This window comes from Tamandua tetradactyla, chromosome 3, assembly GCF_023851605.1.
Source record: "Tamandua tetradactyla isolate mTamTet1 chromosome 3, mTamTet1.pri, whole genome shotgun sequence".
NCBI classification, from domain to species: Eukaryota; Metazoa; Chordata; class Mammalia; order Pilosa; family Myrmecophagidae; genus Tamandua; species Tamandua tetradactyla.
This window is the reverse complement of record NC_135329.1, coordinates 101978145-101991217: the sequence shown is the minus strand read 5'-3', so window position 1 is coordinate 101991217 and position 13073 is coordinate 101978145. Positions and strand designations below refer to the sequence as shown.

General features: G+C 40.7%; 1 protein-coding gene across 14 annotated transcripts in view; it reads left to right on the top strand.

Annotated features, from left to right (window-relative positions):
- Positions 1 to 13073, top strand: part of NCKAP5 (NCK associated protein 5) — a 1072936-nt gene that overhangs the window by 850637 nt on the left and 209226 nt on the right. For all 14 annotated transcript variants that reach the window (XR_013172672.1, XM_077153602.1, XM_077153594.1 and 11 more), the window contains one exon: positions 6229 to 6348. Coding sequence is in view for 13 of the 14 variants with exons in the window: in XM_077153602.1 (XP_077009717.1) it covers positions 6229 to 6348 (120 nt within the window). In the remaining variant the exon portion in view is untranslated. The remainder of the gene's footprint in view (positions 1 to 6228; positions 6349 to 13073) is intronic.

The window sequence follows — 13073 nt, the reverse complement described above, 5'->3', positions numbered from 1 at the left end:
TAGTCACAGGAAACTGGAAATGAAGTCTTTATTCTGCGCATGTACCCAGCTGAAAACTTATTGTATACTACTATGGGAGAAGGAGAGAAAAAGATATTGGAGGACAACTCATAATTTCTGCTACAACTTAATTCACATGCCTTTTCTTTTTCAAAGGCTTTAATTTCTCAGATGCTTTTCTCCTGTTTGAAACCTTATACTCATTTAATTATGAATCCAAGGAATGAATGAAAAGATAACTTTGTAGCTCTATGTGTAACTGCGCAATGACTTCCCATGTTTTTTTTAATAGTGCCTCAGGAAAGAGACAAGGAAGCTATCTGGTACAATAAAAAGGAAAACAGGACCCTTCAGGTCAGCCACAAAAATAGCTACACAAATCCAAGTAATAACTAGTAAACAGATAAATCTACCTTGGTACAGTTAAGCAGGACACAGAAAGACGTGCTATTGTGAGATAGCACACCTCGGGGACATTCCGAGGTGTGAAGAGATGCTGGGGGCTTTCAAAGATTTCAGAAGAATCATGTTCTGCAGGAGCGTGTGCCTGCCTCCTGATTTTTATAGGGATTGTAAAATTGCTACAAAATACTAAAATTTCTTTTTAATTAAGAACACAACATAAGAAATGAAATGCACTCCAAATGCACATGAGAAAACTAATTCTAAAGAAGGATGTAGCTGGCATAGAGTAAAAACAGAAATCTTGAGTGATTTATCCAAGTCACCAAAAAAAAAAAATCCTTGACAGGAAATTATAAGTAAAACCATACAGTTTTAGAATATGTTATTTGTTATGTGCCAAAGGTAAATCTGCCGTGGCTTCGGCTCTACAGTGAGCACCAAAAAAATCATATTTCATGGCATAACATGAACCAGCCAAAGTAAGCATCCTGAAATGATGGTGGGTACTTCTTTTCCCAATACTAGGAAAAAAATACGTACTTTCCTAAACTTGTCAGCTTTTTTAAAAAATGTACACATACTCCCCTAGTCAGGTAATTCATTTTATCATAAAAAAAAAAAAAAAAACCTGTGGATCCCTTTAACAGAGCAAACTGTTCCCCTTTAGATCAGTAAGGCCAAAGTGGCATTATTAAATACCGATCACTTTCACTTATACCTTCAAATAGGTCTAGATCTGTAAGTGCAAAGTACAATCGATAGCCTAGATCAAACACATATTCTTGCCTGAAATATAATTTTACTTCATTAAATCACTTACACATGCTGAGAATGTAGCCCTCCAAGGTTCTTCAATTTTTTTCTTTTGCTATTAACACTAAACTTAAAAGAAAAACATTTCCCTGAAGTTATTTTTCAGTATACCTACGATCTCAGCCTTATCTGCATGTGCTTTAGATGAGCTGAAAATTTATATATATATTTTTTCTTCATTGGCATGGAATAAGGCTGGGTATGGTGGAATCCAGCAACATAGCGAGTCTAAAAGAAAAGAAAGCAATTTTGTAACTTATAAGGAAAGAACTCCAAATTCCCACTTATTTCCCTTAAAGCAGGGGGCCAGTCAGACCATTTGTGCCCACTTCTCTAGCAATGATCCATGTAGGAGCTCATTCCCTGGAAACTGTTTACATTGACTGTGCAATTACAGTGACTGTTCCCATGTCCAGCACTATACATGCACCAACTGATTTTGTTCTCACTGCAATGCTGAGAGGTAGAACTAAGAAAATAAGTAATTTGCCTGTACTTTAATTTGCATGGAGGCAACGGAACCCAAACTTTAACCATATTCTGCCCTCTTATCCACTGCAGCCTCATGCCTCGGCAGTTCCACTTGGTCACTTATCATTTCTTTCCACCAGAGTTCAGTGGGGCAAAGAACAATGCTGTGAAAATCCAGACATGAAGTCAAATTCAGTGGTTAGATGTGATCTCAGGAAATGAAACAAAAGGACAAGTCACCAATGGGATTTCTTAAAACCTCTGGAATCTTTGCCAGTCCTCTCCAGCAAGAGGCTCTGGCTCTGATGTGGGGAGGCAAAACAGACTCTAAATCTGGAGTCACACTTTTTCAAAATCAATCTTATTTTGGGCCCTAGAATTTCACAATTGCCAGAAACCTTAGCGAGTGTTTAATTCCGAAATTGTCAACTAGCTTTGGTAGTAGTCTTAACTCACTGTAATTGTTTAACCGTCACCGAGTTTAAAACTGTTTGTTGGAATGCCTTTAGGATGAGGGCTTGTACTGTTCAGTTTGCCACAGGCCCACACACTCCCCACTCATTGTACCCGGCCGGGTCTACTCACACATGTGGGTTACCTGTCTTGCCTTGCTAGGTATTTGCTACTGAGGCCTTTGGTTGTCTGAGAGGTAATCAACTTTTCCAGAAATGGATTTAGTCTTGGATCTTGGGCAGAGCTAGGGATGCCCTGTCCTGGGAGGTGACAGGAAGAGATTGACCACTGACCAGGGAGGTGACAGGAAGAGGCTGATGGGGGTTGTGGTGGCCACTAAACCTCAGGGAAGAAAAGAGGTGGTGCTTGACAAGCCACCTTGTCAAGCAGGTGGGACATCCGATCTCCTAAAAAGCCTGATTTTGTGCAATGTCTTGTTTTATAGATGAGGAAATGGAGGCCTAACCAAAAGAGTGGACTTCCTGCAGGTCCTGTGGTCATGAGGACCAGAGCCCAGGTCTCCTAACTCCAGTCCCTGCCAGGCACAGGGACCCCTCTGCAGTATCATTCGTAATTGATAAAATCTGATTTACACAGTTTTCAATAATTCTCCATGATAATATCAGTATACATCTTGCTTCAAGCAATCAGCACTTTTTTTTTTAATTTACTTCAGCCTGAAATTGGCAGTGGTTTTGCTCTTTAATGTACTCATATGGGTGCTTTATAGCAATGGGCCCAACATCTTCTGCAGCCCAAATGCAAGTGAAATTCCCCAGGATTTCAGTGTGTGGGTCCTCCACGAAAGTATGGTTTGGGCTCATTAGAGTGCATTCGGTCTGCATGTCATACTGCTCAGTAAATTTTGTCCTCACATTCAGCTATGATTCCTTATTCTCTGTTTCCAATCAATGCCGACATGCAGATTGCAAGGAAAACAGATCTGAGTGTTTTCTGGAACCCAAAGGCCATCATACCCTTTCACATGAGGTTAAATGTAGTAAAATGTTTCCCATTATTTCCCTATGAAAATATTATACTGCATGACTTCTTTTTCCTTTTAACCCTTTGTTTTTAATGTGGTCTCCCTCTGAGCTCTGAGACATAACTGGGAGTCATAAAAGAAAGAAGGGTGTGAGAGAGGAAAGATGGTCTAACACCTCCCTCCGCCAACCACCCCAAGCCACAGCATCAAAACAGGTGAAAGTTATCTGGTTTTTAAAGCCTGATTTGGGAAGGATATTCTAGGCCTCACCTTTATGACTCATAGGGCCAGAATAGTTGGTCTTGAACCCATCCTACATGTGTCATATCAATGGGCTCCTATCGTGGGCACAGAGAAAGCAAAGTCTGCTGGCTGCCACCCTCCACCCGGGTACCACGATAGTGCTCAGAGAAATAGTCGTCTTTCTCTCTGTCTTTCTGACCATCCAGTCTGGTTGTGTTTCTGTGTGTGTACATGGGCACAACATGCTTGCTTTTTATGACAGTTTCATGGGATGGTAACTATCTGGCACCAGTTTTCATCAACTGCTTGGCTAAAGAGAATAAGGCTGTTAAAACCGACCCAAGCAATTCTTTTCTGTCTGCAAATTACAGCTTGTTCCAAAGTGTCACAATCCAAAGCCTTTGGTTTCCCCATCTGCAGGATGTTATAAGCCAAAAGTGATAAAAAGAGTTCTTAGAGTCAATACATTATGTTTTTACTAATGAACTTTTTCCATACCTTAAGTTAATAGTGCTGGCCATTGAAATTTGGGCACTTGTTTAAAAACTTCCCTCCCCTCCCCCCTCCTCTCCTCTCTGTCCTGTCTGAAGAAGGCTTTCAAGTTATTTTCAGCTTTGCTTCAAAAAACTGTCAGTGCTATTGCTTATAGGTCCCTTTCTCCTTGCACATAATGTATACTTGTATGCTTCTGTTTCCATTTTTCCAACTGCGCATGGTAACAACTGTGTTTTCCCACCCAATAGGTACTATTAATATTTATTTACCTCACAGTCAAGTCTTATTAATTACTTAATTAGCAGTAGTGAAAACAATCAGTGTTTGGGTGCAGAGAGTGTTACATACATGCTAAGACAGAAATTAGCATAAGTGAGCTGCAGACAAAGGTTGAATTCTAAATAAAGGAGGCAGATCTGGCCTTTTAATTCGTGCAGTGACTGGGTCTGTCAAAATGACTTTTGCCAAATGACGTGTGTGCTTTTGCCAGTGCATGTCCCTGTCCCTGCCTTTGACAGCTCCTGGCCTCCTGATCTCATACCCAGGTCCCTCAGTCTGAACATGACTTTCGTTTTTCCTCTGCTCTACACTTGTGACCACCAATCTGGTGAAAACATCCTATGCATAAGCTTCATCCTTTTAACTCAAAGAGGAGGAGTGTGCAGTAAGCCGCCCCAGGGCCTGTTTCCTTATCCCCTTTTAAATAGAGTTAATAGTAGTGGATATGATGATGAATGTTCTCATAAAGTTAGATCTCTCCAGCTTCACAATTATGTTGATTACAATAAGCCCATCCACCTCTCCTACCGCTGTTGAGGTCCTTGGGGTTGGACCTGATGACTGCTGCATTCTTACTTATAGAATCTTAAGGCCTGTAGCTGCTCCATGGAGGAATGCATAGGAGAGTTGAGAAGCTTGAGTTCTCTTTCTCACACTAGTCACTGGAGAACAGAATCCAGCACTGTCACCTCTTTAACAAAATAATTTCAAAAGTTTATTAGGATCTTACTATATGTGGTGCCATGCTGGGTGATGGACTGAAAAAGGGTATAAGAGCAATATACTTGTGCTTTTGTTTATTTCACTATCTTGTTATGCTTGTCTTTTGAGGAACTTGTCATCTATAAGTCTAGAGCATAAAAGATAAAGTAAGTAAAAAGTATTATTTGCTGAGTGTCACAAGAGGCCTTGAGTGCTTACTGGAGTTCAGAAAAAGGAATCAGTTCTTGGGGGACATCAGGTGGAAGTGTCAGAGAGGAGTTGGAATCTGAATTGGACTTCAAACAAAGAGCCAAACTCAGGCTGGAAGAAGGGGAGGGATTCGAAGAGGTGTGGTGGTGGGGAAAGGAAGGAAGATGGCAGGATTGCATGGAACTTTCCACACACAATAAGCAGACCCCTGATCTCTGCATGGGGAGAGCAGAGGACTTTTTTTTTTTTTTTTTTTTTTAAATCAGGACATAGTGAAAGATAAAGATTGAAATGTAAAACAGGGTCAGCTTTTGAAGAACCTTGAAGTTGGACTCTATTCAGCCCAGCCTGCCTTGCAGCCCATCAAAGACCGTGTAGACATTCAAGTACCACGGGTCCCTTTATGACAAGTCATGCGGAAGGCACATCCTTGGTGGCATCCATGTGAATCCTAAAGCTCCCGGGTATCAACCTTTCCTTGTAGGAAAGCTGGGGAAAAGGCCTCTGGTCTTTGAACTGTTAAAAGAGCTCCTCTAAAGGGAAGTGAGATGGGTGGGGATTTTGCACTTCTTCTCTACACTGAGACCAAACTCAAAAGATATGGAAATCAACTAGTGTGGGAGTATGGGCCAGTTCCCGGTGGCCTTTTGAAAGCCATCACTTCAGAGTTGCCCCTCTCTGCTAAATGCTTCACTGACTGTATAAACCACAGCAATGAGAATTTCAACTCAACGACAAGAGGCTCCATCCAAAGTGATAGTTTCTTTAGTTCATCAAATCTCTATTCACTGCAGAAGCATTATTGTCTTTCTGGTTTGTGCTTTCTGATTGCTTTTACGAAGACAGCGAAAAGGCAAAACATATAGATGGAAACTTAAATTGACTTCATATCGCCAAGATTTAGTGTCTTCAAAAATAGCATGTTGGATTAATGTATTTCTGATTTCAAGGTGCTCATCTTTTTCTTCTTTTAAAGTGGTCTTCCCTGCACGTAATAATTCTATCAGACAATAGGCAGTGGAAGAAAACATTGTGTGTGATTGGTTCCTGGGGGCTTTGAAGAATAAAAATACTATTTTTCATTAATGTGTCTGAAATATCATTCAAATTTGGTTATAATATGCAAAAATGTGTTTCAATTATAGACTTTTTTCCCCTTCAATGTGTCGTAGGATCTGAGGGAGGAATGTGTAAAGTTGAAAACAAGAGTGTTTGATTTGGAACAACAGAATCGAACCTTAAGCATCCTATTCCAGCAGCGGGTTCGACCAACTTCTGATCTGCTCCTTCAGGTATGTGTTTATGTGCAAAACAATTTTTGCAGCTGAAATGCTATTGACAAGAAGTTACCTAAATTCAAAAGTCACCAGTAGTTCTATGAGCAAGATATCATCAGAACCCAGAAGTGCATCAGAACTCAGATGCTTTCCTCTCTCAAGGGGTGTCATTGAAACTGAACATCTCTTAAATGTCTGACTTTTTAAAGCTACATGCAGAGAAAGACACACTGACAAAGAATAAACAGGTAAAAGAGACAATCAGAAGATGCCCTCTAATAAACTAAATGGAATCAGGGAATGGGGTTAGAATATAATTGATTGCTTTCAGGACCAGTATTAGCATCTTGCATTCTGTGATAAGCAAGGAAGAATTTTATGTAATGCCAAACTTTACTTCAGACTCTCTGTGACCAAAGGTAGTGCCACTGCTTGTTTATCTTCCATATCTCTGCACAGAGCTCCTCCTCATAACACAGCCCTTCCTAATTCTGCCTCAGTTTATTACAGGTTCTCTTTGTGTGAATGCTCCCACCAAACTCTTTTTAAAATTATTTGCATTGCCTTCAGAGCATGAAAAAAATCATGGAAATTCAAACCCATTTGAAGCATCTTGATGCACTAGGAAACATATCATATTGCAGAGAGCATACAGGCATTGGCAGGAGTGAGCTAGAAAACTGATCTTTGCTGTTTCCAACTTGTTTGATCTTATTAATGCGCACATTTGCTCAAACCAGACCCACAAGCCTTGCTCAGAGCCCTTCTGAAGCCAAGCTGGGCCAGGGTACATTGAGGTTTCATGGGACCATGTTCATTGTACAAAGGATGGCCTGCCACTGCCTGGTGATCCTGACCACACTGTCCAGTACTGTAGTTACTATTTAAAATTTAAGTAATTAAATAAAATTAAAATCCAGTTGCCCTGTTACTGTGGCTATATTTCAGGTGTTCAAAAGCCCACCTGTAACCAGTGGCTACCACAGTGGACAGTGCAAATATAAGCACTTCCGTCATCACAGAAAATTGTAGTGGGCAGCCCTCTTCCAGGTGGCCGAGACTGAGTTGCTAATATCTTAGAGCTCCTCAGGGAAATAATGGGAAATTGCGGTTCATTTCAGAGAAAGAAAGATGCGTGATAAACCAAACATCAGAATGTAATTTGTCCCCCAAATTAAAATAAAGCAGCTCTCTGAATTACAAAATAGATCTCATCTTTTAAATTAATTTCCTCTCTGCTTTATCTCTTGGAGCAGAATTCATAATTTATGACTCAAAAATTGCATGGAAAAAGAACAGTCTATCTCTATCCTGGCCACAATAAATGTTCATCATAGGGGCTCTTGCATCTAAGTGTCAAAAGTTCTATACCTTTTGCTCTCTCATAATCAAGATCCAATCTTATAATTATTTTTAATAGCTGTTGCATGTACATGAATTTTTCTGTTTTGCCTGTTTTATCTTGAGGCTTTTCTTAACAATAGTTAAAGAGCGGTATTCCCTGTTTATGAATCAGGATGATTTATCTCCACCGTAAATACCTATGCTGTAAAGATTTAGGCTTTTGCATTGGAGGTCACAAATTTCTTAAATCCATATCCAAATGACCAGGAGAGATGTGAATGATAACAATAGTAGCCCAAAGTTATTCACTCACTATTTTCAGCCAACAAACTTCATGTTCCTCCCCAAGCAGTCCTCATTTCCAGGATCCATTCCAATTTAAATGGAATCCTTTTAATCCTTTTAAGAGGTGTGCTGTGATTGGTTCCGTGAAGAAAAACGAAAGAGAAAGTGCAATGCCTGCCCTCTAACATCTTAGAGCTCACAATCACAGACAGAGGAAGTGGCTGACTTTCCAGGTGGCCTGTAAATTAGCTGACTCTTGAGGTTTCATTTGCTGGAGATCCCTTTCAGTATAATTGAAATACAAATACATAACAGGGAGCACTGGCTAAAATAAAAGCAGTCTGTGCCTGCTTTGCACCTGCTCAGTAATTATTTGTTGAGTGAAAAGAAAGACTAAATAACATAAATTCATTTTTTGTTAAAATGTTTAAAATGTGTTTTGCTATGTTTAACAAAATGTTTAACATTTTGCTAAAATGTTTAAAAACAGCTAAAGAACATAAATTCATTCTGCAAGTCAGAAAGTTATTTTGCATAAACCTACCGAGCATAAGCCCCCACCTTTCTCCCTGATGTTGTCCTGTCTTAACTAGATGCGTTGGTGCTATGCAGGCGTGCTGGCCCAGCATAGGCTGTGGGAGGGTGTGGTTGGTGGGACCAGCAATCCACCAGTATCCCGTGTCCCAAATCTTAGAGACCCTATGGCACTACCCACGGATTAAGGGTTCTTTGCTGGAGATTTGGAAGTAGTTTTCCTTGTGACATTAAAAAGCTGCCTTAGCTGTCATGTGCTGGATACAGCCTATTGATTTGCTACAAACCAAAGCAGCAACCTGGAGAGAGACAGAGAAAGAAGATTTTTGAACCCATTGTGATTTGTGGCAGACAAATTGTAAATAGAAGAGATAATAATTTATGAGAAACTCTCAACTCTCTGCCTCTCAAAAATATGGCATAGGAGGTTATATAGATAACATTTATAAAATCTTTATATTTGATACCCAAAAGGGGATAGTTTTTAAGGATGAATTGACAGATTCCGGAAATGTTATAAGAGAAATTGGGACCATTATGGGGACAGATAAAAAAGGATGGCCCAAGTTTAAATCTTAAATAAACGCCTCTATTGATTCCAGCTTTTAGAATGGTGTGTGTGGAACAGTAGCAAATCAGAATAAGAAGGTCTCCTGTATTAAAATCAACAATTGCAGTTAATTCCAAAGAATTGAGACTTCTCTATAGCAAATAAAGTCTAGAAGTAATGTTCTTAGTGGGACTGAATCCTTGGACCAACTAACCTCATTTCAGCCTACAGGACACATTCACTGTGCTCTCCATTTCCTTTAGTAAATCATATTGACCGACACCCTTAACTGAGCTTTAGCAGCCAGTGGACAGCTTTCCACTAAGTGTACAAGCTTTTCTTACCAGTTATGTTGACTGCTCACCAAGAGTCAATTAGGTTTGCACCTGAGTATGTTTATGCATGTAATGCTTATGAAAATTAAGTAATTTTTGAGCTATTATATAAACCATTGTACTATGGTGCAAAAGAGAATTGCTCCAGAAAACAAAAGATGGGTGCATCTGTAAAGGCAAGTTGCTAAAAATAGTCTGATCAAGTTAGATGAAGGTGTCTAACTGTCAAAAATGTAGGCTATGAGTGGCTGAGTGTAGAGGGATTCTGCATGCAGGTCACCTCTCAGGGAGTTTTAAGCTCTTGTTCTACTGTTAAGAAAAACAAAAGCTAGAAATCATAGACAACACATACAGTCCGGGTTTCATGTAAAGAGGAAAAGAAAGATGACTTTGATAATGGGAACTCTAGGCAGAGCTGGAGCCTCAGCTTACAGAGAACCACCAATGTTATTTATTTAAGAAATACTTACACAGTACTTACCATGTGTCAGATATCACTCTGCAGTCTTTCCAGTACTCACCAGTTTCATCTCCATTGCAATCCTGTGAGGTCGAAACTATTGTTGTACCTGTTGTACAAATGCGGATAATTGGGCACAGCATGGCTAAGTTGTACAGCTGGTAAGTGACAAATGTGAGGAATGAATGGGTAACCTGGCTCCACTGACCCTGCCCTTCCCACGCCCTCCCTCCAGGGCTGCCTCTGCAGGGAACATGCATGGGCTTGAGGAACATTTCTCTGGTTCCCTGCCTTTTGCTGACAATTTGATTAACTTGGCCAACCTGTGATCAAGTCAGGTCAGAGCACTTCTGCAGTGAAATCACAGTAAGGAGTCTACCGTATTTACACATTTCTGAAAGGCTCTTGATTTGTGGCATCAAAAAAATCCATTTCCAGTGCGTCCTGCCTTCATCTTGTTCTGGACACCTGTGCTATCATGACATGACATGATTCTCATGTTTTCAGCTTACCACAGCCTTTTCTTTTCTTTTTATCCAATATTTCAAAGTATCCTAGTACTCTGTATCCTTTGGCCAAGAGAGAAAAGAATGTTAGAGTGTAGATTATTCACATAAACAGTAGAGGATCTGATGACTTAGAACCAAGGTGTAAAAATTTGCTGTCATTTCCTAGAGTGCTGACTCTTTATATATATATATATATGTATTTTATTGTGGGGTTGGGGGGAGGGCTGTTTTGTTTTATATTATTATTTCAGATGAGATGAGAGAATTTTAAGATTCTGCTTTTTCCTTTGATTTATTTTTTTCTCCCCAAAATCTTTACCATCAGCATATAAATCTATCAATGAGCGTGATTTGGCAGGACACTATACAGTCACTTCGATTTCACTCCACAAACAATAAATCACATTGTCCGGGATCCAGTCTCATGCCACCATGATATTCCAGTATCTGGTATATATACACACACACACACACACACCATATCTTGTTTATACACTTATCTACTAGTGGACAGTTGTGTTGTATCCACCTTTTGGCTATTGTGAACAGTGCTGCTATGAACATTTTTGTACAAGTATCTGCTTAAGTCCCTGTTTTCAATTCTTTGGGGCATTTATCTTGGAATAGAATTGCCAATTTATAAGTAATTATTTGTTTAACATTTTGAGGAACTGCCAAACTGGTCTCTCTAGTGGCTGCAACATTTTGCCAATTGTGTATATTTTCATGTCAACCCATGTACCTAGCATGATAGAGGCCCAATTCTTATTTTTTTATTTTTATTTTTTCATTTGTTTCTGAGATTAGAGATTTTTTAGGCTAAAATGCACTTTTTGCCACATTAGAACTTGCTATTGCATAATGAACACAAGCACAGAACAACCCAGGGACTGAACAAACAATTGAACAACCAACTTATTCTGTTATAGTCGATCATTCAAAGAAACTTGAAAAGGTCAGCTATGTTAAACATTTTTAAAGGCATATTTTTTTGCTTTATGAAAGTGTCTGGCTTTTGGGTTCTTTGAAAATATATGGAATTGAAGTGAAATGAAAAGAGAAGAATCATGAATAAGACTTGATAATAATACAGAGAACCATAAGAGACGAGTGGCTAAAGGAGAGAGTAGAAGATGGGACAATGGTTCTTGAGTTCTGGTGATAGAAGTGTTTCCTTTTGATCTCCCAGGGCCTCTCGTGAGCTAGGAGTCAACAATAGTGGCAAGTCGGTCCATGCACATCTAGATCAGCTGCTTGGCTACCTACGCAGCTAGGATGTGTTTGTCATTTGAGGTTCAGGAATTGATTAGCTCTGCCCCGGGTTGTGCCAGGCATGGAGGCGCCCCGACCCTGCCCTATAGGCCTGGTATCTAGTTTAGAAAACCCTCGGGGAGACAGGAGGTGCAGCCAAGTGGTGTGTTAGGGATACTGAGTGGTATCAGCACCCAGATGGCAGAGAATCCACTGGCGGTGCCTCTGTCATCTTACCTCATCTGAGGACTTGGTGACCTTGTTATGGGCATCCGTCAGAGGAACAAATTTATAGAGAGTGCTCAACAGGGATTCTGTCTTGCACTAAGCACTGTTAAGAATCTTAACTTGTCAGAGGCATAGCAGGCTATCTCTCTGAGAGGTAAGGGACGCTTGGGAAGATTGGCTTCCCAATCTTCATGGCTCCTGAAGGGAGATGCACCAAGCAAGGTTGGTTTGGGCTCCAGTAGAGAAGATGAGAAAGAATCGCAAGCATCATGGCCAGAAGTGATTTGCTCCCCTACGTAATGTTTCCCAGAACTTCTCGAGACTTGCTTCACCCTCAACAGCCTCATTTTTCTTTTTGTCCTGACATGAATTCTTCACTCTAGCCAAGCAGAAATACTTTTACTGCACAGAGCACAGCATCAGTTTTCCTTCACCTGTTCCATTTTGTATGCTGTTTCTCTGTTCAAATGATTCCCTGTACCCCCTTGCCTCCCATACCACCCCCCAGCCTGGCCTTTCCTCTTCATTCGGTTAAGGAATTTGGAGCACCAAAAATATGTTAGCGCTGGGGGTTCAGTGGGAAAAGACAATCCCTGAAGAGCCTGTGGTCTACAGGGAGATTGGAGCCCTTTTGTGAGAAGCAGGCAGGATGCTCTGGGGGCCAGACACGGCTTGGAAATACCTGCCCTATACGGGGCTTGGGGAAGGCCTACGGGAGGAAACAATGCCTCTTCTGTATTCTTGACAAATTCTTAGGAGCCTGTTAGGTGGACAAGGGAGAGTATAAATGCCAGTCCAAAGGAAGAAACAGATTTTGCAAAGGTGTGAAAGCAAGAGAAAGGGCCCCTCCTCCTTCCAGCCTTGTTTCTAGATTCAAAGGCTCTGACTTCTTGAACAAGCCCTTCCTTCCTCCACCTCCCTCAGAAACTTCCCTAAGACTCTCCCCGAAGCCTCTCCCCTCCACTCGTCTCACTCCCTCCCTTCCAGCCTGCGACTATTCCTTTAAGGGAGTGTCCTTTAATTCATTCGTCATGCATGTTTGCTTTTCATTTCCAAATCAACTGTGCAATGTTCTGTAAGACCCACAGTCAGCAGTCCATGCGCCAAATGCTGTCTTCTGATCAGCATGCCCAGCATTGTGACTGAGGGTGCACGTTGTCTGTTATGAACAAGTCAGGGTATGATTTCTGCTCTTTATTTGCTTCATTTGGTTTTTATTTTCTTAGGGACAAGGGCCTTGCCTT